This window comes from Balaenoptera acutorostrata, unplaced genomic scaffold, assembly GCF_949987535.1.
Source record: "Balaenoptera acutorostrata unplaced genomic scaffold, mBalAcu1.1 scaffold_735, whole genome shotgun sequence".
Taxonomy (NCBI): Eukaryota; Metazoa; Chordata; class Mammalia; order Artiodactyla; family Balaenopteridae; genus Balaenoptera; species Balaenoptera acutorostrata.
This window is the reverse complement of record NW_026646207.1, coordinates 24,653-50,618: the sequence shown is the minus strand read 5'-3', so window position 1 is coordinate 50,618 and position 25,966 is coordinate 24,653. Positions and strand designations below refer to the sequence as shown.

Genomic DNA, 25,966 nt, shown 5'->3' with positions numbered 1-25,966 from the left:
TGGGATCTGGTAGGCATCCAGAGGCTTTGAAAGCTTGGTTTTGATATCATCCACGTTCTTACTCTCTGTTTGTCCCTGGCTTGGAGCTGGAGGCAGGGCCAGGAGACGACTGGCACTCTGGACTGGAGCTGTCACTGAAATGTCCCCAAGTTCAGACGGTGGGTTACTCTCAAGTATGTGACTGTTTCTGGTACTGCAGGACTTGGGGAGTTGTTGAGTTTGTGTCACACGAAACGTCTGGCTTGGAGGTCGCAACCCCAGGGAATTGTTCATCAGCGGGGAAGTCTCCGTCACTACAAAGGGATCAAGGGAGAAGTCAGTCCCTGGGAAGTGAGATGCTCCCCCTAAACACCAACACAGCAGTCATGTACCTTTCAAGGGGTTCAGGGGCAAGATGGGCAAGGCATTTCTACTAACTCTTCTTAAGGACCCTGGACAGTGCCCTATGCTACGAGGTAAGCGGTGACTGTTGTAATTCTTACTGGTGATCATTTCCTGTCACTGATTCTTGGCTTTCTTTGTATTTCATAGGACTGTTGTAAGTCCAATACAAAATGAGTCTTATTTTTAAAACACACTGAAATGTTTTACAAAGCCTAGCATTCTCATCTAGAGTCCTTTCAATTCTCCCCACTTTCCCGAGAGGCTACGAACACTTCACACCATGAACTAGGAGAGGGGGTAGAGCCCTTTCTGATGAAATGTATCAACAAAGACAGAGTCTCAGCCTGCTTGCTCTCTGGACAGGATCTCAGACCACAAGGTCTTAAATCCTGGTATAAATGAAGGAAGTGAGGACAGTTCAACTGGCACTCTCACAACGAGAGTTCTGAAACACCTTCCAAAGAGCCTATAGCAGTAGATGAGGGAAGGGAGTGCTACAGTGTGGTAGTACAGGGGGAATGATCGGCTACAGCAGTGAAAAATGTGGTACCTATTGGTGTGCTCTCGGGGTTCTTGTACATGTAGCATAGATGACCTTTACAGTGTCCCTCCCACCTTCCCACCTGCATTAGGTTTTTTTTTTTTTTTTAATTTATGTTTATTTATTTATTGTTTGAACTTATTTGTTCTACGTATTTATTTTTTTGGCCGCACTGGGTCTTCATCGCTGTGCACGGGCTTTCTCTAGTTGGCGGCTAGCGGGGGCTGCTCTTGGTTGCGGTGTGCGGGCTTCTCATCGCGGTGGCGTCTGTTGCTGCGGAGCATGGGCTGCAGGCGCGTGGGCTTCGGTAGTTGCGGCTCACGGGCTCTAGAATGCAGGCTCAGTCGTTGTGGCACATGGGCTTAGTTGCTCCACGGCATGTGGGATCTTCCCAGACCAGGGCTCGAACCCGTGTCCCCCGCATTGCATTGACAGGCGGATTCTTCACCACGGCGCCACCAGGGAAGCCCTAGGTGTTCTTCTATAGAGTCTCAAAACAGAGGGCACTGAGCGAAGGTAGTGGTTATTAAAGGCTCGGGATCTAAATTCTACCTGTCTCTACACCACTTCCCAGCTGTCGATTTGACCCCACTTTTGAACGCCGACCTCATTCTTCAACTTTCTCTGCCGTTTGTATACTCACCTTGAAAACTTGTTTCTGTGATGCGTTGAGCAGACACAGGGTGGCAGATTGCAGAGGTGGAAGCTGGTGGTCGGATATTTGTGGGCTCGATCTCCTTCAGTCCCATTCCCATTTCTGGTTGCACAGAGGCCCTACTTCCTGTGTGTGACGCAGAGCCGTAGGATTGCGGGCAGGAGCCAAGTTCTCCATACAGTAAAGACCCCAGTGTGCCTTGGTTATAGTAATCTACCTGGCTTCCTTCCTGGTAGGGAGGTGACAGGCGGCTATGCCCCTGATTTGGAATCTGAGATGGTGTTCCCTGAGCAAGGCTGGCAGAAAGCGATGGATATAGAGGGACCATGTTATTGGCGTCTGAAGTTTTATCATAGTGGGCTGCCATAAACATGGAGGAAGCAACTGTGTGCCGGTCAGTGAGTGCCAGAGTAAAGTCTCCGGGTGAAGAAGAATTCTTTTCAGTGCTTCGTGTGATGTCCCACTGAAGAACACCTGGATAGGAAGGAGCTGAAGTGGAGATCTGGCTGTGGTCAGTAACTCCAGATAACGTAGTCGTGCTAGAATGTTGGTAAAGGTAGGCACTACCCGTGAGTGTCTGGAAAGAGGTACCAGTAGCTGATGGCGAACTGACGGCAGGGGCAGAGACTCTGGAGAAGTTGCAGACACTTCGTGTTAGGGAAGTTGCATTGCTCATCACAGGAAGAGAATGCTGCAGAGATTTCAGAGTTCCAAGTAGAGATGGATTTTGGAAATTTTCTGTAAGAACAAGAGGGTCATGAAAAACTCAGGGAGGTTGAGAAATTCTCAGTCCGTTTGAGGAACAGCATTATCTTAAGGTTCTTGCTATCAGGACACCTCTACTATCAATACTTGCTGAGAAACCCAAAATCAGACAGTTAATGATGGCTGTAAGGACTGAGCAGTTTTCCACTCTTCTGTATTAACTGCCTGTGCTCCCATCTTGGGCACAGATGGGCAGAAGAGCCAAGTGGTATGGTTCAGACATTGTTCTCTAGGCTGGAAGCAACCTTCTCCCTGCCCTGTCTTTCCCTTCAGCCTGCACTCGTATTGACTTCTATGCTACTTCCTAGACTGGAAGCATTTTAGAACTAGGAGGCCCTTAGAGAACTTCGATTTTCTCAGTCTCATTTCGTGAGTAAGGAAACTGAGGCTCAGAGAGGTCGGGTTGACTTGTTCAAGTTCTCTCGTTATGTTAGTATCATTACCAGGTTCCAGAACCTACGTATCCTGACTTCCTTGCCAGGACTCTACTCTGAGCATGATACTGCCAGAAAGCAGGAGAAATAGAACTTACAATATAGGCATTTTTTTGGTCCATTAGAAAACAGTACGGCTATTACCATTGTCGTCTTCAGGGTCTCCCTTTGCTTGTACAGTTCCCATGCTATTACCTAGAGTTGACGTATAGCTCAGTCCAACTGGTGAATTGTGAAAGAGTCATTTTTGCCCTCTTCAAGCCTGGTTTCTCATCCTACCTCAAAATGATTACCCGAAAGTGGATATCTTAAGTGCTTTTGGAAAGAGAAAAGTTATCTGATGACTTCGGATTACTCATCTATAAAGTGGTTATAACACCACCACCAATAATAATAGCAGTAATAATTAATAGATGAATAAGCTGATATATTGCATCTGATTTATATGGAGGAAGATACAATAAGTTCTAGAAAGACAAAGAAAAATCATGACAAGCACATTACATAACGAAAAAGGAATCCATAGATATTAATGAAAACTGGGGTATGTGGCAAGTATCAAAGCCTAATGAATTTACTAACAAATGACATTCTGTACCATCCATGCAATATTAGGAAAGTGAATGTTGCCCGCTCTATTTTAGTGAATGCTATTAACCAAAACACACGATAGAGGTGATAGAGGTGAATGAATTCCTAGCCAATGCATACAGACAGAGACGGTATATCAGTAAACAATGCCTAACAAGCAACAGAATGCAATAAATGTGAATGTATAGGTAGCCACAACATATATAGACAAGTATTGCAATGAAAAGCGGTACGAAGCAGACAGCAAAATAATAAGGGTAAAAGAGTTTCATGATTGTGCTCATTCATATTTTTACCCAGCAAGTAACAGGTATTCAGCCTAGAAGACATATATATTTCAATGAATATAACTTATATAATAAGCAGAAAGGAAGCTTAAAAAGTATCAGGAAGGTTTTTGTATTTATCCTAGAACTTAGATTAGAATTATCTTCAACATCCAGGAAGATGACATCCCAAAACCTCAAAAAACCATCATCCCTAGAATCCAACGAAAAAAGATTTTCAAATGTAAGAAAATCCAAAGGACTCCACCACATTGTTTTCGATAAATGTGGATGTTTGTTTTTTTTTTTCTTTTGCCGCGCCGCGTGGCCCTGGCCGTGAAAGCACCGAGTCCTAAGCACTGGACCGCCAGGGAATTCCCTAAATGGGGAATTAGAGATGTGGGGCTTGACTTTTTCTTTTTCTCCTTCGGTAGCTAAGATCTACAAGCGAACGATGGCTGTTGATCAATGTGCTCTCTGTGTTAGGAAGGAAATAACTGTGAAAATGAAAAGCAGCCTTGCCTTAGAACCTACATATCACACAAAGGAAATAGTCCTTCTGATTCAATTTAGAAGATGCCACTTAAAATGTTTAATTGGGAAAATGTCTACCTAGTTTAAAAATTAGAAAGACTAAAACACTGAAAATCAGCCCCCTAGATAACCACTTTGGTTTCTTGTTTATAGGAAGCATCATTTCTAAAACATATTTCTAAAATGTTTATATTCAAAACTGTCAAGTGCCAACTGTATTCAGAGAGGCAATAAAAGAAAGAAAACGGAGTATGACTTTTCTGATAAGCTGCCTTTCCTGGTGATCCCCTGTTCTGGCCTGACTTTCCTTCTTAGTCTGTTAATGTAAGGATTTGCTACCATCAACTTTGTTTTGCCCTGCTCTGAGCAGATTTCCCTCTGTGCTGTTTCTGCTTTAATTTAAAATCTTTGGTTCCCATCAGCATTCCATTGCAAACTACGTTTTTCTTGAGAGCCCCTCTATGCTTTCCCTCTTGATTCTTATATTTTTTTCCCCATCTCTTGGTTCCTGTTGGCCTGTGCTAATGAAAACAATCCTCAACTTCCTTACGTTTGACTCTGTGCCTCCCTATATAGCCCAGTACTCTCCATCCTCTCTCCCTATTCTCTCTTTTCAGCTGGTCGCAGTACTAGTGGAGGGAGACCATTAGAGATGAAACATCTTGGTATATATTGCTAGTTTTCTATGTCACCTGGCTTTTCTATGTTTCTGTTGAAACCCTCTTGAGAAGTCTCTGATTTCATTTTCTCCATGGGTACCCTTTAAGGCTCAATACTGGAAAGGAAGGGGATCAGAGTGATCAACCCAATGTGGTATCCTAACGTAACAGATAAGGAAAGCAGCAGGCTTTGTGAGACAGTCAGCGATTCGTCCAAAGTCACACAGATAGTAAACGTCCAAGTCAAAACTGAAGTTAGGTCTCCAGACTTGTAGTTCAATACTTTCCCTCATCATTCCCTGCTATGTTGAATCTCCTACTCAATTTAGGGGCCAAAGAAATCGAACGCAAAACTTTCCAAAGTGTCTTTTCTTACCTGACATGGTCAGAGAAGAGGAACCATCAACTGCAGGTACAAGGGCTGAGGAGACAACACTAGAGGATGTCTGAGTGGCTGCAGCTGAACGGCGCACGTGTCCAGTCCAGAGGTCACTGGTTACTGGTCCAAACAGCTCCACGGAAACCCCAAGACTCTACCAAGTGGTAGTAGGTTTGGTAGGAGAGTGATGTCACAAAGCAGGCAGTTGGAAGGTATGAGCTAGCCAATAGGGAGGTCCGATCCCCAAGAGGAAGGCGGGGTTGGGTGAAGAGAGTGTAGGAGAGCTAAAACAACACCTACATTTCTGAGCTCTGGGGAGGAAATCCTAGAAGACAGACTTACCTCCCCCAGGCTCTTCCATTAGGGAAATCATTGCAACATTTCTTACAGACGTTCATTAATATAATGAACTAACAGTTGCTTATATTCTACAGAGTATTCTATTTTATGTATCATATACTTAGAGCTATAGAGATCTTAACTTAATTAATATCCTTAGGAAGGAAAGTGCCATCTAGTTTGAACTATTAACAGTTGTTCTGAAATCATATGTGTCTAATGAGTGAACTGATAGCAGCTTTCAAGGAGAGCAAAAGTAGGGATGAAGAAGCTCTTTTTGTAGCTTGGTTCAAGAGTAGGGTGAAGTTTGTTGAGTGTACCTTGTGGAGAATGTTGTGGTCCAAGGCTCTTCTCTTCGAGTTTCTTCTCCTTGACTCCTGCCTTCCTTGGGCTGGGCTAGGCTGGGGGCCAGGTTGGACTTGCGACTTAGCATTTCTCTTCCGCTTTCTTCTTCTTTTTTTTTTTTTTTTTTTCCTTCCATTATGGGCATTGCTTCTAGGACAAGCCTTGATCTTGCATTGGATGTTACTTCCTGTCAACTTCCAGCAGCAGGAGTCTTCTTTTCAGTGCTTGACGCTTCACGAAATCGACTCTGCCCGTTGGCAGCAAATACCAGAGAGCTAGGAGACAGAGCTGGTTGCAGACCTTTCCTCTTCCAGCCTTTGGTTGCAATTCTTTGGCCCATAATTTGCTAGCTCTAGTTCCTTGGGCCACACAGGTATCCTGCCATCCAGCTCTTTTTCTATGTGAGAGACGTTCTGAACACTGTCCCTTTTTCTTTGCACAGAAGTATATACAGTGTGGCAGTTACTGTAATCTCCTCCCCCTTGCAAACAGCCACTCTCGAATCTTGGACCTCTAGGACTCTCTGTCTTGCATGCTTGGGTGCAAGGCCAAGCAAAATGAAGAGGAGAATAATTAGAGAAAGAGGAGGACATTGGTGGAGAATTGGGAGCAGGTAAGGTGAAAGGGCACAGGAGAAAAGAGATGCATGGAGGTTTTTTGGTTTCTGTGGGAAACAAGTTGACACACTTGGGCCTCATTTTGTATTCACAGAACAGAGAGTTAACGATATAAGTAGCTAGAGAGTGGAGCAACTGCCACGAAGTCTGTACACTGAAGAGAACAGTCTCACATCTAGTTTTCATTTTGTTTTATGTCATAGTACCTTATTGATAGCATTCACTGGTGTGTTTGTAGAACACAGATGTGTTCAAATGCTCTGGTTTTGTCTACATGGTTATTTCCTTGTCCTATTTGTAAGGAATCCAACATTGTAAGACATATTGCATGTTTTTCTCTTGACGATCGTTGACCTTGAAGCGTCATGAACTAAGTTGAGCTGTTGGATTTTGTGGAGAAACTTTCAAAAGGGTCTGTGAAAAAGGCATTGTGGTGAGTCGCATTATGCACCCGAGCGTAAGGAGCAGATATCTGCCACCAGCCCAACTTGGCCTGGATTGCCTCTGTTTTAGTTCCCCCGGTTAGTGCTTTTCTCCCTAACCACTCTTGTGACTGTGATCATGTGAGTAAGGGCTGAGTTGCTACTGATTTCTGTGTGAGGTAAGCTGGTTTGAGGGAGGAAATCTGTGGACCTAGTCATTTTCCTTGGTGGTAAGCTTTCAGGGGTGCAAAAAGATTGATCTTCCTGGGGACTTTTCTGGTCCCAGGAAGATAGCGCATAGATGGGACCTCCAAAGACACACATTGAATCTTTAGGCCTGTTTTTCCTATTATGAGATACGAGTTTCTTCACTGATGGGGATGATGCTTATCTGAGAAGAAATTGTGAAAGGTGGTGTAGTATAGAGGTGTGGCTTAAGCTTGTAAGTTTTCTTCAAGGTTTTTCCCCTAAGCTTCCTACTTCAGACGGCCTACTTACATGATACTAGTATGTGATGTCAGGCTAACAACTTCCTAAATACCGGCAGGCCAGATCAGTGTCTCTTTTCTCTATATTGCCATGGAAATCAAGGGTCCCGCCGAATTTTCCATCGAAACAGTTGATTTGTGTTGTCTCTGGGAATTCTGAAGGGCGTACCGTTGCTTCCTAACCGGTGTCGTTTGGGAGATCTACCTCTGTACGTTCAAATGATTCATTTTGAGGCTTTGCTCATGTGCGCAGTAAACCCTTGAATTCCCTACGACCTTCCTTTCCTCCATCTCATACCCCATTAAGCCCGCTTCAGTTTATCTCCTGCATTTCTTTGGAATCTGTCAGCTCTTCCTCAACATCCTAATACTGAACTTGCCTGTCTGTTGCGACTAGGTCCTAACTAGTGTCCATATATCTTGTTTCCTTCCAATCCATTCTTCACACAAGAAACCTTCAAAGCAAGCTGGAACATTGCTCATAAACATCGCTCACAAACATTGTTTTGAGACTAGAAAACACAGTGTTGGCCTTGAAGACTCTGCGTGGTCTAGAATCCTCTCTGCTCCTCTAGCCCCATCTTGTGCCACTTGTGCCCTCACTTTCTATGCTTCAGATACACTGAATTAACCTTAGTTCTCACTCATCTGACAGAAGTCAGTTGAGATATGATTTTTCACTGTGATTCCTCGCATTAAGGAATTTGATGATCAGGTTTTGTGTGAGGACTAAAACTAAACTGGGAAGTGGAAGAATTGAGTTTCAACCGTTTCAGTCAACACGCACGTATTAATGATACCTACGTATCGAACACCGGGCTAGGTTTCATGAGGGATCCAGAAGTTCTGGCCATCTCTGGTTTTGGATATCCCTTAGTTGTTGAGACCTTTGCGTTGTCTGGTTGCCTTTTGTCTGTTTTCCAGATGGGAAAACAGGAACAAGGGAAGTATAGGTTATTACTAGGTGGGGTTGAACAAGCGGAGCAGCAAACTGCAAAGCTGAAAGAAGAGGGACGTACTCTAGAGGGATATGATTTCCATTTTCAAGGCGCCTGCATCCTGTGCAGGGAGACAGCCTAACATAAAATGTGCCTAACAACAAATATATTGACTTCTTCCTAAAAATCTCCAGTTCATGTAACCAAGGGGTTTATACCTTCTCCTTTAAAAGTGATATTCCTGGGACTTCCCTGGTGGTCCAGTGGTGAAGACTCTGCGCTTCCAATGCTAGCAGGCGTGGGTTCAATCCCTGGCTGGGGAGCTAAGATCCCACATGCTGCGCAGCCAAAGAAATGTTTTTCGAAAGTTATATACCTGTATTATTGAATTTAGTGGTTTAGATTTTGTTTTAACGTTAAGAAGATGACAGTTTATTTACCAGGAACAAACAAAACATAATGTAAAAATAGTTTCCCAGAAACGATGTCCATCATTCTCTTCTTCCCTTTCTCCCGCAGACTGGTGTTTCATCTTGACGAGTTCTCTGTCAGTCCGTAGGAAAGCTGTCTGGCTTGGAGGTTGCAATCCCAGGGAATTTTTCATCAGCGGGGAAGTCTCCATCACTACAGAGGAATCAAGGGAGAAGTCAGTCCCTGGTAAGTGAGATGCTCCCCCTAAACACCAACACAGCAGTCATGTACCTTTCAAGGGGTTCAGGGGCAAGATGGGCAAGGCATTTCTGCTAACTCTTCTTAAGGATCATGGACAGTGCCCTATGCTACGAGGTAAGCGGTGACTGTTGTAATTCTTACTGGTGATCATTTCATGTCACTGATTCTTGGCTTTCTTTGTATTTCATAGGACTGTTGTAAGTCCAATACAAAATGAGTCTTATTTTTAAAAAACACTGAAATGTTTTACAAAGCCTAGCCTTCTCATCTAGAGTCCTTTCAATTCTCCCCACTTTCCTGAGAGGCTACGAACACTTCACACCATGAACTAGGAGAGGGGGTAGAGCCCTTTCTGATGAAATATATCAACAAAGACAGAGTCTTAGCCTGCTTGCTCTCTGGACAGGCTCTCGGACCACAAGGTCTTAAATCCTGGTATAAATGAAGGAAGTGAGGACAGTTCAACTGGCACTCTCATAACAAGAGTTCTGAAACACCTTCCAAAGAGACTGTAGCAGTAGATGAGGGAAGGGAGTGCCACAGTGTGGTATAGTACAGGGGGAGTGATCGGCTACAGCAGTGAAAAATGTGGTACCTATTGGTGTGCTCTCGGGGTTCTTGTACATGTAGCATAGATGACCTTTACAGTGGCCCTCCCACCTTCCCTCCTGCATTAGGTGTTCTTTTTTTTTTTTTTTTTAATTTATGTTTATTTATTTATTTATTGTTTGAACTTATTTATTCTACGTATTTATTTTTTTGGCCGCACTGGGTCTTCATTGCTGTGCACGGGCTTTCTCTAGTTACGGCTAGCGGGGGCTACTCTTGGTTGCGGTGTGCGGGCTTCTCATCGCGGTGGCTTCTCTTGTAGCGGAGCATGGGCTGTAGGCGCGTGGGCTTCGGTAGTTGAGGCTCACGGGCTCTAGAATGCAGGCTCAGTCGTTGTGGCACACGCGCTTAGTTGCTGCACGGCATGTGGGATCTTCCCAGACCAGGGCTCGAACCCGTGTCCCCTGCATTGGCAGGCGCCACCAGGGAAGCCCTAGGTGTTCTTCTATAGAGTCTAAAAACAGAGAGCACTGAGAGAAGGTAGTGGTTATTAAAGGCTCAGGATCTAAATTCTACCTGTCTCTACGCCACTTCCCAGCCGTCGATTTGACCCCATTTTTGAACGCCGACCTCATTCTTCAACTTTCTCTGCCGTTTGTATACTCACCTTGAAAACGTGTTTCTGTGATGCGTTGAGCAGACACAGGGTGGCAGACTGCAGAGGTGGAAGCTGGTGGTCGGATATTTGTGGGCTGAATCTCCTTCAGTCCCATTCCCATTTCTGGTTGCACAGAGGCCCTACTTCCTGTGTGTGACGCAGAGCCATAGGATTGCGGGCAGGAGCCAAGTTCTCCATACAGTAAAGACCCCAGTGTGCCTTGGTTATAGTAATCTACCTGGCTTCCTTCCCGGTAGGGAAGTGACAGGCGGCTATGCCCCTGATTTGTTCGTGGGCCTCCTGATCCAGCAGTTCCCTTGGCTCTGCCCCTGTCGTCAGCTGCCCCTAGGATAACTGTGAGCCCTTGCCACTTCTCTGGTAGATTTCCCTATTCCCCCACTATAATCACACCTGAATAAGGCAACTCAGACCTTTCAGAGATGTGTCCTGAACCTCTTGTTTTCTGAAATACCTATCTGGTGGTTGTGAGACTGAAGGCCAACGTCCCCAAGAGACTTTTTCTATTTCTCCTAGTCAAGCTAGACTCATCTTCTGTCCCCTTCAACTCTCCTCAAATTGTGTTCTTTCAACCCAGACCTCTGACCCTGCTTTTTACTTCTGCCATTTCATCCTCACTCCTGCTTCCTTTCCTAAATCCATACCTCTCTGTTGGCCTTCCTAGGCCTGGGCCAAGTTCCTTCCTCTTTCCTCAGTGTTTACCCCTTTCCTTCATTCTCCCATCCAACTTTCAGTCCTTCCTTTCTCACGCCCCAGTTAGCAGCATCTCAAAATTCTTAAGGTTTATTACTCATCTAGTCATTGTATTCCATTTACTTATTCAGTTCTATACCTATCTTACCTATGTATGGAAGAACAGCTGGTAGCCAAGGTGGCACCAAGAATCCCAGCAGCTCTCACTTGACGTATCCGTAGTAGTCAGCAATTTCCATTTGTTTTTCCCTCTCGGTGAGAAATGGCAGCTTCCCCGAAGAGGTGTATCTGGCAGCATTCTCCCGTTGTTGTTGAGCCCGCCTCTTCATGGCCTCTCGCTCTGGCCTCTGCTCTTGTTCGATGGGCTTTGACATGACTGGCTCAGGCACATTGGGTTCCCTCCATGGAACTCGTTGCTTGCTGAAGTCTTGGAGTAGAAATTGGGTTTGGAGCTTGGGTGGGGACTGGCGCTTAGTCCCAGCAGGGGGAACAGGCTCGCGCTGGAGAGAAGCGCCAGATGAAGTTTGGTAGGGTGCAGGCCTAGGAGCAGCGGACTGAGGGACACGGGGCTGGGTATGGTTGGTCCAAGCCGGTTGGGTTGGGTTGGTCACAGTTGGCTGAGCTGGTTTGGCGGGACCTGGCAAAGAGGCAGGAGCTGGCTGGGATGAATTGACTGCAGCAGGTTGAGCTGAGTCAGTAGAACCAGGCTGGGCACGGTAAGCCCCAGCAGGCCGACGTGAGGCCAGAGACTGTGGCCTCCGAGGAGCGGGTCGAGCTTGAGGCTTGTCCCAGGCAGAAAAAGGCAGAGGTATCAACTTGACCTTCCCAGGAGGAGGCCGCTCATACTGGGATGGAGAGGGACACTCTGTTTCAGCACTGCTGTCTGGTTTCTGGGCTTGGACCTGCGTTTTCTCAGGACTCTTCCCCTCACGTGGGGTATGCCGCCATGGCTGGATAGCTGGGGGTGGCTGGGGGTCTTTGGGGTTGCTTGCATTTCCCAAGAGCCGACAGGAAGAGAGCCCAGTTTTCGTCTCATTCTTCCTCCCCAGCGCATGAAGGACCTTCACAGACTCCAGCATGCGCACGCCAAGGGAGGTTCGAGGCTTTTGCAAGCTCTCTTGGAGAAGCTCAGTTTGGTGTTCCTTTCGCTTCGTGTTGGGGATTGCTGGCTTCTCTTCTGCCTTGACTTTGTTCCCTGACTGCTTGTTCTCTTCAGCCTTGTTTCTTCCTCTGGTCCTTTTGGTCTTTTCCTGCCCGTGGCTCTTAGTTTTGCTGACCTTTCTGGATGCAGCTTTCTGAGGTTTGCCTTGCGAGTGCTTGGCCGTGTTCACAGGAGCCCTGTCACTGACTGCAGCATTGCATAGAACCACTTCTCCCCCTAACAGGCACTCTGGATTCTTTGGCTGGCTTTTGGCCTTGGGAGCACCACTGATAGGCTCAGAGGCTTTCTGTTTGTTCTTCCTGGGTTGATCAGAGGGAACCTTTACGACACTTGGCTTTTCCTGCACCTGATTCACCTTAATGGCTCTGGTGTCTTTAGCTTTGATCACGTTGGGACCTTGGGATTGACCAAGATCTTTCAAAGAACTAAAGAGCTGGGGAAGGTGACTATCCTCCGCCAGTGTCGTCATGTCTGCAAAACCACTGCTAGGTTCAGTCCCGTTTTCAAGTGTCCCTAGGTCCTGACGACTGCGGCTGTTCTCTCTCAGATCAGCATTTTCAGAACCAGGCTGCTCCTCTTGGCTGAGGGGATCGGTGCAGGCCAGCGGCTGGTGAATATCAGGGATTCCTAAAGGGCGTAGTGGAGGATCTTGGTTCTCTGTTGGGATCTGGTAGGCATCCAGAGGCTTTGAAAGCTTGGTTTTGATATCATCCACGTTCTTACTCTCTGTTTGTCCCTGGCTTGGAGCTGGAGGCAGGGCCAGGAGACGACTGGCACTCTGGACTGGAGCTGTCACTGAAATGTCCCCAAGTTCAGACGGTGGGTTACTCTCAAGTATGTGACTGTTTCTGGTACTGCAGGACTTGGGGAGTTGTTGAGTTTGTGTCACACGAAACGTCTGGCTTGGAGGTCGCAACCCCAGGGAATTGTTCATCAGCGGGGAAGTCTCCGTCACTACAAAGGGATCAAGGGAGAAGTCAGTCCCTGGGAAGTGAGATGCTCCCCCTAAACACCAACACAGCAGTCATGTACCTTTCAAGGGGTTCAGGGGCAAGATGGGCAAGGCATTTCTACTAACTCTTCTTAAGGACCCTGGACAGTGCCCTATGCTACGAGGTAAGCGGTGACTGTTGTAATTCTTACTGGTGATCATTTCCTGTCACTGATTCTTGGCTTTCTTTGTATTTCATAGGACTGTTGTAAGTCCAATACAAAATGAGTCTTATTTTTAAAACACACTGAAATGTTTTACAAAGCCTAGCATTCTCATCTAGAGTCCTTTCAATTCTCCCCACTTTCCCGAGAGGCTACGAACACTTCACACCATGAACTAGGAGAGGGGGTAGAGCCCTTTCTGATGAAATGTATCAACAAAGACAGAGTCTCAGCCTGCTTGCTCTCTGGACAGGATCTCAGACCACAAGGTCTTAAATCCTGGTATAAATGAAGGAAGTGAGGACAGTTCAACTGGCACTCTCACAACGAGAGTTCTGAAACACCTTCCAAAGAGCCTATAGCAGTAGATGAGGGAAGGGAGTGCTACAGTGTGGTAGTACAGGGGGAATGATCGGCTACAGCAGTGAAAAATGTGGTACCTATTGGTGTGCTCTCGGGGTTCTTGTACATGTAGCATAGATGACCTTTACAGTGTCCCTCCCACCTTCCCACCTGCATTAGGTTTTTTTTTTTTTTTTAATTTATGTTTATTTATTTATTGTTTGAACTTATTTGTTCTACGTATTTATTTTTTTGGCCGCACTGGGTCTTCATCGCTGTGCACGGGCTTTCTCTAGTTGGCGGCTAGCGGGGGCTGCTCTTGGTTGCGGTGTGCGGGCTTCTCATCGCGGTGGCGTCTGTTGCTGCGGAGCATGGGCTGCAGGCGCGTGGGCTTCGGTAGTTGCGGCTCACGGGCTCTAGAATGCAGGCTCAGTCGTTGTGGCACATGGGCTTAGTTGCTCCACGGCATGTGGGATCTTCCCAGACCAGGGCTCGAACCCGTGTCCCCCGCATTGCATTGACAGGCGGATTCTTCACCACGGCGCCACCAGGGAAGCCCTAGGTGTTCTTCTATAGAGTCTCAAAACAGAGGGCACTGAGCGAAGGTAGTGGTTATTAAAGGCTCGGGATCTAAATTCTACCTGTCTCTACACCACTTCCCAGCTGTCGATTTGACCCCACTTTTGAACGCCGACCTCATTCTTCAACTTTCTCTGCCGTTTGTATACTCACCTTGAAAACTTGTTTCTGTGATGCGTTGAGCAGACACAGGGTGGCAGATTGCAGAGGTGGAAGCTGGTGGTCGGATATTTGTGGGCTCGATCTCCTTCAGTCCCATTCCCATTTCTGGTTGCACAGAGGCCCTACTTCCTGTGTGTGACGCAGAGCCGTAGGATTGCGGGCAGGAGCCAAGTTCTCCATACAGTAAAGACCCCAGTGTGCCTTGGTTATAGTAATCTACCTGGCTTCCTTCCTGGTAGGGAGGTGACAGGCGGCTATGCCCCTGATTTGGAATCTGAGATGGTGTTCCCTGAGCAAGGCTGGCAGAAAGCGATGGATATAGAGGGACCATGTTATTGGCGTCTGAAGTTTTATCATAGTGGGCTGCCATAAACATGGAGGAAGCAACTGTGTGCCGGTCAGTGAGTGCCAGAGTAAAGTCTCCGGGTGAAGAAGAATTCTTTTCAGTGCTTCGTGTGATGTCCCACTGAAGAACACCTGGATAGGAAGGAGCTGAAGTGGAGATCTGGCTGTGGTCAGTAACTCCAGATAACGTAGTCGTGCTAGAATGTTGGTAAAGGTAGGCACTACCCGTGAGTGTCTGGAAAGAGGTACCAGTAGCCGATGGCGAACTGACGGCAGGGGCAGAGACTCTGGAGAAGTTGCAGACACTTCGTGTTAGGGAAGTTGCATTGCTCATCACAGGAAGAGAATGCTGCAGAGATTTCAGAGTTCCAAGTAGAGATGGATTTTGGAAATTTTCTGTAAGAACAAGAGGGTCATGAAAAACTCAGGGAGGTTGAGAAATTCTCAGTCCGTTTGAGGAACAGCATTATCTTAAGGTTCTTGCTATCAGGACACCTCTACTATCAATACTTGCTGAGAAACCCAAAATCAGACAGTTAATGATGGCTGTAAGGACTGAGCAGTTTTCCACTCTTCTGTATTAACTGCCTGTGCTCCCATCTTGGGCACAGATGGGCAGAAGAGCCAAGTGGTATGGTTCAGACATTGTTCTCTAGGCTGGAAGCAACCTTCTCCCTGCCCTGTCTTTCCCTTCAGCCTGCACTCGTATTGACTTCTATGCTACTTCCTAGACTGGAAGCATTTTAGAACTAGGAGGCCCTTAGAGAACTTCGATTTTCTCAGTCTCATTTCGTGAGTAAGGAAACTGAGGCTCAGAGAGGTCGGGTTGACTTGTTCAAGTTCTCTCGTTATGTTAGTATCATTACCAGGTTCCAGAACCTACGTATCCTGACTTCCTTGCCAGGACTCTACTCTGAGCATGATACTGCCAGAAAGCAGGAGAAATAGAACTTACAATATAGGCATTTTTTTGGTCCATTAGAAAACAGTACGGCTATTACCATTGTCGTCTTCAGGGTCTCCCTTTGCTTGTACAGTTCCCATGCTATTACCTAGAGTTGACGTATAGCTCAGTCCAACTGGTGAATTGTGAAAGAGTCATTTTTGCCCTCTTCAAGCCTGGTTTCTCATCCTACCTCAAAATGATTACCCGAAAGTGGATATCTTAAGTGCTTTTGGAAAGAGAAAAGTTATCTGATGACTTCGGATTACTCATCTATGAAGTGGTTATAACACCACCACCAATAATAATAGCAGTAATAATTAATAGATGAATAAGCTGATATATTGCATCTGATTTATATGGAGGAAGATACAATAAGTTCTAGAAAGACAAAGAAAAATCATGACAAGCACATTACATAACGAAAAAGGAATCCATAGATATTAATGAAAACTGGGGTATGTGGCAAGTATCAAAGCCTAATGAATTTACTAACAAATGACATTCTGTACCATCCATGCAATATTAGGAAAGTGAATGTTGCCCGCTCTATTTTAGTGAATGCTATTAACCAAAACACACGATAGAGGTGATAGAGGTGAATGAAGTCCTAGCCAATGCATACAGACAGAGACGGTATATCAGTAAACAATGCCTAACAAGCAACAGAATGCAATAAATGTGAATGTATAGGTAGCCACAACATATATAGACAAGTATTGCAATGAAAAGCGGTACGAAGCAGACAGCAAAATAATAAGGGTAAAAGAGTTTCATGATTGTGCTCATTCATATTTTTACCCAGCAAGTAACAGGTATTCAGCCTAGGAGAAATATATATTTCAATGAATATAACTTATATAATAAGCAGAAAGGAAGCTTAAAAAGTATCAGGAAGGTTTTTGTATTTATCCTAGAACTTAGATTAGAATTATCTTCAACATCCAGGAAGATGACATCCCAAAACCTCAAAAAACCATCATCCCTAGAATCCAACGAAAAAAGATTTTCAAATGTAAGAAAATCCAAAGGACTCCACCACATTGTTTTCGATAAATGTGGATGTTTGTTTTTTTTTTTCTTTTGCCGCGCCGCGTGGCCCTGGCCGTGAAAGCACCGAGTCCTAAGCACTGGACCGCCAGGGAATTCCCTAAATGGGGAATTAGAGATGTGGGGCTTGACTTTTTCTTTTTCTCCTTCGGTAGCTAAGATCTACAAGCGAACGATGGCTGTTGATCAATGTGCTCTCTGTGTTAGGAAGGAAATAACTGTGAAAATGAAAAGCAGCCTTGCCTTAGAACCTACATATCACACAAAGGAAATAGTCCTTCTGATTCAATTTAGAAGATGCCACTTAAAATGTTTAATTGGGAAAATGTCTACCTAGTTTAAAAATTAGAAAGAATAAAACACTGAAAATCAGCCCCCTAGATAACCACTTTGGTTTCTTGTTTATAGGAAGCATCATTTCTAAAACATATTTCTAAAATGTTTATATTCAAAACTGTCAAGTGCCAACTGTATTCAGAGAGGCAATAAAAGAAAGAAAACGGAGTATGACTTTTCTGATAAGCTGCCTTTCCTGGTGATCCCCTGTTCTGGCCTGACTTTCCTTCTTAGTCTGTTAATGTAAGGATTTGCTACCATCAACTTTGTTTTGCCCTGCTCTGAGCAGATTTCCCTCTGTGCTGTTTCTGCTTTAATTTAAAATCTTTGGTTCCCATCAGCATTCCATTGCAAACTACGTTTTTCTTGAGAGCCCCTCTATGCTTTCCCTCTTGATTCTTATATTTTTTTTCCCATCTCTTGGTTCCTGTTGGCCTGTGCTAATGAAAACAATCCTCAACTTGCTTACGTTTGACTCTGTGCCTCCCTATATAGCCCAGTACTCTCCATCCTCTCTCCCTATTCTCTCTTTTCAGCTGGTCGCAGTACTAGTGGAGGGAGACCATTAGAGATGAAACATCTTGGTATATATTGCTAGTTTTCTATGTCACCTGGCTTTTCTATGTTTCTGTTGAAACCCTCTTGAGAAGTCTCTGATTTCATTTTCTCCATGGGTACCCTTTAAGGCTCAATACTGGAAAGGAAGGGGATCAGAGTGATCAACCCAATGTGGTAGCCTAACGTAACAGATAAGGAAAGCAGCAGGCTTTGTGAGACAGTCAGCGATTCGTCCAAAGTCACACAGATAGTAAACGTCCAAGTCAAAACTGAAGTTAGGTCTCCAGACTTGTAGTTCAATACTTTCCCTCATCATTCCCTGCTATGTTGAATCTCCTACTCAATTTAGGGGCCAAAGAAATCGAACGCAAAACTTTCCAAAGTGTCTTTTCTTACCTGACATGGTCAGAGAAGAGGAACCATCAACTGCAGGTACAAGGGCTGAGGAGACAACACTAGAGGATGTCTGAGTGGCTGCAGCTGAACGGCGCACGTGTCCAGTCCAGAGGTCACTGGTTACTGGTCCAAACAGCTCCACGGAAACCCCAAGACTCTACCAAGTGGTAGTAGGTTTGGTAGGAGAGTGATGTCACAAAGCAGGCAGTTGGAAGGTATGAGCTAGCCAATAGGGAGGTCCGATCCCCAAGAGGAAGGCGGGGTTGGGTGAAGAGAGTGTAGGAGAGCTAAAACAACACCTACATTTCTGAGCTCTGGGGAGGAAATCCTAGAAGACAGACTTACCTCCCCCAGGCTCTTCCATTAGGGAAATCATTGCAACATTTCTTACAGACGTTCATTAATATAATGAACTAACAGTTGCTTATATTCTACAGAGTATTCTATTTTATGTATCATATACTTAGAGCTATAGAGATCTTAACTTAATTAATATCCTTAGGAAGGAAAGTGCCATCTAGTTTGAACTATTAACAGTTGTTCTGAAATCATATGTGTCTAATGAGTGAACTGATAGCAGCTTTCAAGGAGAGCAAAAGTAGGGATGAAGAAGCTCTTTTTGTAGCTTGGTTCAAGAGTAGGGTGAAGTTTGTTGAGTGTACCTTGTGGAGAATGTTGTGGTCCAAGGCTCTTCTCTTCGAGTTTCTTCTCCTTGACTCCTGCCTTCCTTGGGCTGGGCTAGGCTGGGGGCCAGGTTGGACTTGCGACTTAGCATTTCTCTTCCGCTTTCTTCTTCTTTTTTTTTTTTTTTTTTTCCTTCCATTATGGGCATTGCTTCTAGGACAAGCCTTGATCTTGCATTGGATGTTACTTCCTGTCAACTTCCAGCAGCAGGAGTCTTCTTTTCAGTGCTTGACGCTTCACGAAATCGACTCTGCCCGTTGGCAGCAAATACCAGAGAGCTAGGAGACAGAGCTGGTTGCAGACCTTTCCTCTTCCAGCCTTTGGTTGCAATTCTTTGGCCCATAATTTGCTAGCTCTAGTTCCTTGGGCCACACAGGTATCCTGCCATCCAGCTCTTTTTCTATGTGAGAGACGTTCTGAACACTGTCCCTTTTTCTTTGCACAGAAGTATATACAGTGTGGCAGTTACTGTAATCTCCTCCCCCTTGCAAACAGCCACTCTCGAATCTTGGACCTCTAGGACTCTCTGTCTTGCATGCTTGGGTGCAAGGCCAAGCAAAATGAAGAGGAGAATAATTAGAGAAAGAGGAGGACATTGGTGGAGAATTGGGAGCAGGTAAGGTGAAAGGGCACAGGAGAAAAGAGATGCATGGAGGTTTTTTGGTTTCTGTGGGAAACAAGTTGACACACTTGGGCCTCATTTTGTATTCACAGAACAGAGAGTTAACGATATAAGTAGCTAGAGAGTGGAGCAACTGCCACGAAGTCTGTACACTGAAGAGAACAGTCTCACATCTAGTTTTCATTTTGTTTTATGTCATAGTACCTTATTGATAGCATTCACTGGTGTGTTTGTAGAACACAGATGTGTTCAAATGCTCTGGTTTTGTCTACATGGTTATTTCCTTGTCCTATTTGTAAGGAATCCAACATTGTAAGACATATTGCATGTTTTTCTCTTGACGATCGTTGACCTTGAAGCGTCATGAACTAAGTTGAGCTGTTGGATTTTGTGGAGAAACTTTCAAAAGGGTCTGTGAAAAAGGCATTGTGGTGAGTCGCATTATGCACCCGAGCGTAAGGAGCAGATATCTGCCACCAGCCCAACTTGGCCTGGATTGCCTCTGTTTTAGTTCCCCCGGTTAGTGCTTTTCTCCCTAACCACTCTTGTGACTGTGATCATGTGAGTAAGGGCTGAGTTGCTACTGATTTCTGTGTGAGGTAAGCTGGTTTGAGGGAGGAAATCTGTGGACCTAGTCATTTTCCTTGGTGGTAAGCTTTCAGGGGTGCAAAAAGATTGATCTTCCTGGGGACTTTTCTGGTCCCAGGAAGATAGCGCATAGATGGGACCTCCAAAGACACACATTGAATCTTTAGGCCTGTTTTTCCTATTATGAGATACGAGTTTCTTCACTGATGGGGATGATGCTTATCTGAGAAGAAATTGTGAAAGGTGGTGTAGTATAGAGGTGTGGCTTAAGCTTGTAAGTTTTCTTCAAGGTTTTTCCCCTAAGCTTCCTACTTCAGACGGCCTACTTACATGATACTAGTATGTGATGTCAGGCTAACAACTTCCTAAATACCGGCAGGCCAGATCAGTGTCTCTTTTCTCTATATTGCCATGGAAATCAAGGGTCCCGCCGAATTTTCCATCGAAACAGTTGATTTGTGTTGTCTCTGGGAATTCTGAAGGGCGTACCGTTGCTTCCTAACCGGTGTCGTTTGGGAGATCTACCTCTGTACGTCCAAATGATTCATTTTGAGGCTTTGCTCATGTGCGCAGTAAACCCTTGAATTCCCTACGACCTTCCTTTCCTCCATCTCATACCCCATTAAGCCCGCTTCAGTTTATCTCCTGCATTTCTTTGGAATCTGTCAGCTCTTCCTCAACATCCTAATACTGAACTTGCCTGTCTGTTGCGACTAGGTCCTAACTAGTGTCCATATATCTTGTTTCCTTCCAATCCATTCTTCACACAAGAAACCTTCAAAGCAAGCTGGAACATTGCTCATAAACATCGCTCACAAACATTGTTTTGAGACTAGAAAACACAGTGTTGGCCTTGAAGACTCTGCGTGGTCTAGAATCCTCTCTGCTCCTCTAGCCCCATCTTGTGCCACTTGTGCCCTCACTTTCTATGCTTCAGATACACTGAATTAACCTTAGTTCTCACTCATCTGACAGAAGTCAGTTGAGATATGATTTTTCACTGTGATTCCTCGCATTAAGGAATTTGATGGTCAGGTTTTGTGTGAGGACTAAAACTAAACTGGGAAGTGGAAGAATTGAGTTTCAACCGTTTCAGTCAACACGCACGTATTAATGATACCTACGTATCGAACACCGGGCTAGGTTTCATGAGGGATCCAGAAGTTCTGGCCATCTCTGGTTTTGGATATCCCTTAGTTGTTGAGACCTTTGCGTTGTCTGGTTGCCTTTTGTCTGTTTTCCAGATGGGAAAACAGGAACAAGGGAAGTATAGGTTATTACTAGGTGGGGTTGAACAAGCGGAGCAGCAAACTGCAAAGCTGAAAGAAGAGGGACGTACTCTAGAGGGATATGATTTCCATTTTCAAGGCGCCTGCATCCTGTGCAGGGAGACAGCCTAACATAAAATGTGCCTAACAACAAATATATTGACTTCTTCCTAAAAATCTCCAGTTCATGTAACCAAGGGGTTTATACCTTCTCCTTTAAAAGTGATATTCCTGGGACTTCCCTGGTGGTCCAGTGGTGAAGACTCTGCGCTTCCAATGCTAGCAGGCGTGGGTTCAATCCCTGGCTGGGGAGCTAAGATCCCACATGCTGCGCAGCCAAAGAAATGTTTTTCGAAAGTTATATTCCTGTATTATTGAATTTAGTGGTTTAGATTTTGTTTTAACGTTAAGAAGATGACAGTTTATTTACCAGGAACAAACAAAACATAATGTAAAAATAGTTTCCCAGAAACGATGTCCATCATTCTCTTCTTCCCTTTCTCCCGCAGACTGGTGTTTCATCTTGACGAGTTCTCTGTCAGTCCGTAGGAAAGCTGTCTGGCTTGGAGGTTGCAATCCCAGGGAATTTTTCATCAGCGGGGAAGTCTCCATCACTACAGAGGAATCAAGGGAGAAGTCAGTCCCTGGTAAGTGAGATGCTCCCCCTAAACACCAACACAGCAGTCATGTACCTTTCAAGGGGTTCAGGGGCAAGATGGGCAAGGCATTTCTGCTAACTCTTCTTAAGGATCATGGACAGTGCCCTATGCTACGAGGTAAGCGGTGACTGTTGTAATTCTTACTGGTGATCATTTCATGTCACTGATTCTTGGCTTTCTTTGTATTTCATAGGACTGTTGTAAGTCCAATACAAAATGAGTCTTATTTTTAAAAAACACTGAAATGTTTTACAAAGCCTAGCCTTCTCATCTAGAGTCCTTTCAATTCTCCCCACTTTCCTGAGAGGCTACGAACACTTCACACCATGAACTAGGAGAGGGGGTAGAGCCCTTTCTGATGAAATATATCAACAAAGACAGAGTCTTAGCCTGCTTGCTCTCTGGACAGGCTCTCGGACCACAAGGTCTTAAATCCTGGTATAAATGAAGGAAGTGAGGACAGTTCAACTGGCACTCTCATAACAAGAGTTCTGAAACACCTTCCAAAGAGACTGTAGCAGTAGATGAGGGAAGGGAGTGCCACAGTGTGGTATAGTACAGGGGGAGTGATCGGCTACAGCAGTGAAAAATGTGGTACCTATTGGTGTGCTCTCGGGGTTCTTGTACATGTAGCATAGATGACCTTTACAGTGGCCCTCCCACCTTCCCTCCTGCATTAGGTGTTCTTTTTTTTTTTTTTTTTAATTTATGTTTATTTATTTATTTATTGTTTGAACTTATTTATTCTACGTATTTATTTTTTTGGCCGCACTGGGTCTTCATTGCTGTGCACGGGCTTTCTCTAGTTACGGCTAGCGGGGGCTACTCTTGGTTGCGGTGTGCGGGCTTCTCATCGCGGTGGCTTCTCTTGTAGCGGAGCATGGGCTGTAGGCGCGTGGGCTTCGGTAGTTGAGGCTCACGGGCTCTAGAATGCAGGCTCAGTCGTTGTGGCACACGCGCTTAGTTGCTGCACGGCATGTGGGATCTTCCCAGACCAGGGCTCGAACCCGTGTCCCCTGCATTGGCAGGCGCCACCAGGGAAGCCCTAGGTGTTCTTCTATAGAGTCTAAAAACAGAGAGCACTGAGAGAAGGTAGTGGTTATTAAAGGCTCAGGATCTAAATTCTACCTGTCTCTACGCCACTTCCCAGCCGTCGATTTGACCCCATTTTTGAACGCCGACCTCATTCTTCAACTTTCTCTGCCATTTGTATACTCACCTTGAAAACGTGTTTCTGTGATGCGTTGAGCAGACACAGGGTGGCAGACTGCAGAGGTGGAAGCTGGTGGTCGGATATTTGTGGGCTGAATCTCCTTCAGTCCCATTCCCATTTCTGGTTGCACAGAGGCCCTACTTCCTGTGTGTGACGCAGAGCCATAGGATTGCGGGCAGGAGCCAAGTTCTCCATACAGTAAAGACCCCAGTGTGCCTTGGTTATAGTAATCTACCTGGCTTCCTTCCCGGTAGGGAAGTGACAGGCGGCTATGCCCCTGATTTGTTCGTGGGCCTCCTGATCCAGCAGTTCCCTTGGCTCTGCCCCTGTCGTCAGCTGCCCCTAGGATAACTGTGAGCCCTTGCCACTTCTCTGGTAGATTTCCCTATTCCCCCACTATAATCACACCTGAATAAGGCAACTCAGACCTTTCAGAGATGTGTCCTGAACCTCTTGTTTTCTGAAATACCTATCTGGTGGTTGTGAGACTGAAGGCCAACGTCCCCAAGAGACTTTTTCTATTTCTCCTAGTCAAGCTAGACTCATCTTCTGTCCCCTTCAACTCTCCTCAAATTGTGTTCTTTCAACCCAGACCTCTGACCCTGCTTTTTACTTCTGCCATTTCATCCTCACTCCTGCTTCCTTTCCTAAATCCATACCTCTCTGTTGGCCTTCCTAGGCCTGGGCCAAGTTCCTTCCTCTTTCCTCAGTGTTTACCCCTTTCCTTCATTCTCCCATCCAACTTTCAGTCCTTCCTTTCTCACGCCCCAGTTAGCAGCATCTCAAAATTCTTAAGGTTTATTACTCATCTAGTCATTGTATTCCATTTACTTATTCAGTTCTATACCTATCTTACCTATGTATGGAAGAACAGCTGGTAGCCAAGGTGGCACCAAGAATCCCAGCAGCTCTCACTTGACGTATCCGTAGTAGTCAGCAATTTCCATTTGTTTTTCCCTCTCGGTGAGAAATGGCAGCTTCCCCGAAGAGGTGTATCTGGCAGCATTCTCCCGTTGTTGTTGAGCCCGCCTCTTCATGGCCTCTCGCTCTGGCCTCTGCTCTTGTTCGATGGGCTTTGACATGACTGGCTCAGGCACATTGGGTTCCCTCCATGGAACTCGTTGCTTGCTGAAGTCTTGGAGTAGAAATTGGGTTTGGAGCTTGGGTGGGGACTGGCGCTTAGTCCCAGCAGGGGGAACAGGCTCGCGCTGGAGAGAAGCGCCAGATGAAGTTTGGTAGGGTGCAGGCCTAGGAGCAGCGGACTGAGGGACACGGGGCTGGGTATGGTTGGTCCAAGCCGGTTGGGTTGGGTTGGTCACAGTTGGCTGAGCTGGTTTGGCGGGACCTGGCAAAGAGGCAGGAGCTGGCTGGGATGAATTGACTGCAGCAGGTTGAGCTGAGTCAGTAGAACCAGGCTGGGCACGGTAAGCCCCAGCAGGCCGACGTGAGGCCAGAGACTGTGGCCTCCGAGGAGCGGGTCGAGCTTGAGGCTTGTCCCAGGCAGAAAAAGGCAGAGGTATCAACTTGACCTTCCCAGGAGGAGGCCGCTCATACTGGGATGGAGAGGGACACTCTGTTTCAGCACTGCTGTCTGGTTTCTGGGCTTGGACCTGCGTTTTCTCAGGACTCTTCCCCTCACGTGGGGTATGCCGCCATGGCTGGATAGCTGGGGGTGGCTGGGGGTCTTTGGGGTTGCTTGCATTTCCCAAGAGCCGACAGGAAGAGAGCCCAGTTTTCGTCTCATTCTTCCTCCCCAGCGCATGAAGGACCTTCACAGACTCCAGCATGCGCACGCCAAGGGAGGTTCGAGGCTTTTGCAAGCTCTCTTGGAGAAGCTCAGTTTGGTGTTCCTTTCGCTTCGTGTTGGGGATTGCTGGCTTCTCTTCTGCCTTGACTTTGTTCCCTGACTGCTTGTTCTCTTCAGCCTTGTTTCTTCCTCTGGTCCTTTTGGTCTTTTCCTGCCCGTGGCTCTTAGTTTTGCTGACCTTTCTGGATGCAGCTTTCTGAGGTTTGCCTTGCGAGTGCTTGGCCGTGTTCACAGGAGCCCTGTCACTGACTGCAGCATTGCATAGAACCACTTCTCCCCCTAACAGGCACTCTGGATTCTTTGGCTGGCTTTTGGCCTTGGGAGCACCACTGATAGGCTCAGAGGCTTTCTGTTTGTTCTTCCTGGGTTGATCAGAGGGAACCTTTACGACACTTGGCTTTTCCTGCACCTGATTCACCTTAATGGCTCTGGTGTCTTTAGCTTTGATCACGTTGGGACCTTGGGATTGACCAAGATCTTTCAAAGAACTAAAGAGCTGGGGAAGGTGACTATCCTCCGCCAGTGTCGTCATGTCTGCAAAACCACTGCTAGGTTCAGTCCCGTTTTCAAGTGTCCCTAGGTCCTGACGACTGCGGCTGTTCTCTCTCAGATCAGCATTTTCAGAACCAGGCTGCTCCTCTTGGCTGAGGGGATCGGTGCAGGCCAGCGGCTGGTGAATATCAGGGATTCCTAAAGGGCGTAGTGGAGGATCTTGGTTCTCTGTTGGGATCTGGTAGGCATCCAGAGGCTTTGAAAGCTTGGTTTTGATATCATCCACGTTCTTACTCTCTGTTTGTCCCTGGCTTGGAGCTGGAGGCAGGGCCAGGAGACGACTGGCACTCTGGACTGGAGCTGTCACTGAAATGTCCCCAAGTTCAGACGGTGGGTTACTCTCAAGTATGTGACTGTTTCTGGTACTGCAGGACTTGGGGAGTTGTTGAGTTTGTGTCACACGAAACGTCTGGCTTGGAGGTCGCAACCCCAGGGAATTGTTCATCAGCGGGGAAGTCTCCGTCACTACAAAGGGATCAAGGGAGAAGTCAGTCCCTGGGAAGTGAGATGCTCCCCCTAAACACCAACACAGCAGTCATGTACCTTTCAAGGGGTTCAGGGGCAAGATGGGCAAGGCATTTCTACTAACTCTTCTTAA

At 46.1% G+C, this 25,966-nt stretch overlaps 1 protein-coding gene across 5 annotated transcripts in view; it reads left to right on the top strand.

Moving 5' to 3' along the window:
• The window catches only part of LOC130706853 (uncharacterized), a 140,563-nt gene that overhangs the window by 93,242 nt on the left and 21,355 nt on the right, over positions 1-25,966 (top strand). For all 5 annotated transcript variants that reach the window (XM_057539524.1, XM_057539520.1, XM_057539521.1 and 2 more), the window contains 2 exons: positions 8,877-9,014; positions 21,647-21,784. In XM_057539524.1, coding sequence (XP_057395507.1) covers positions 8,877-9,014; positions 21,647-21,784 — 276 coding nt within the window. The remainder of the gene's footprint in view (positions 1-8,876; positions 9,015-21,646; positions 21,785-25,966) is intronic.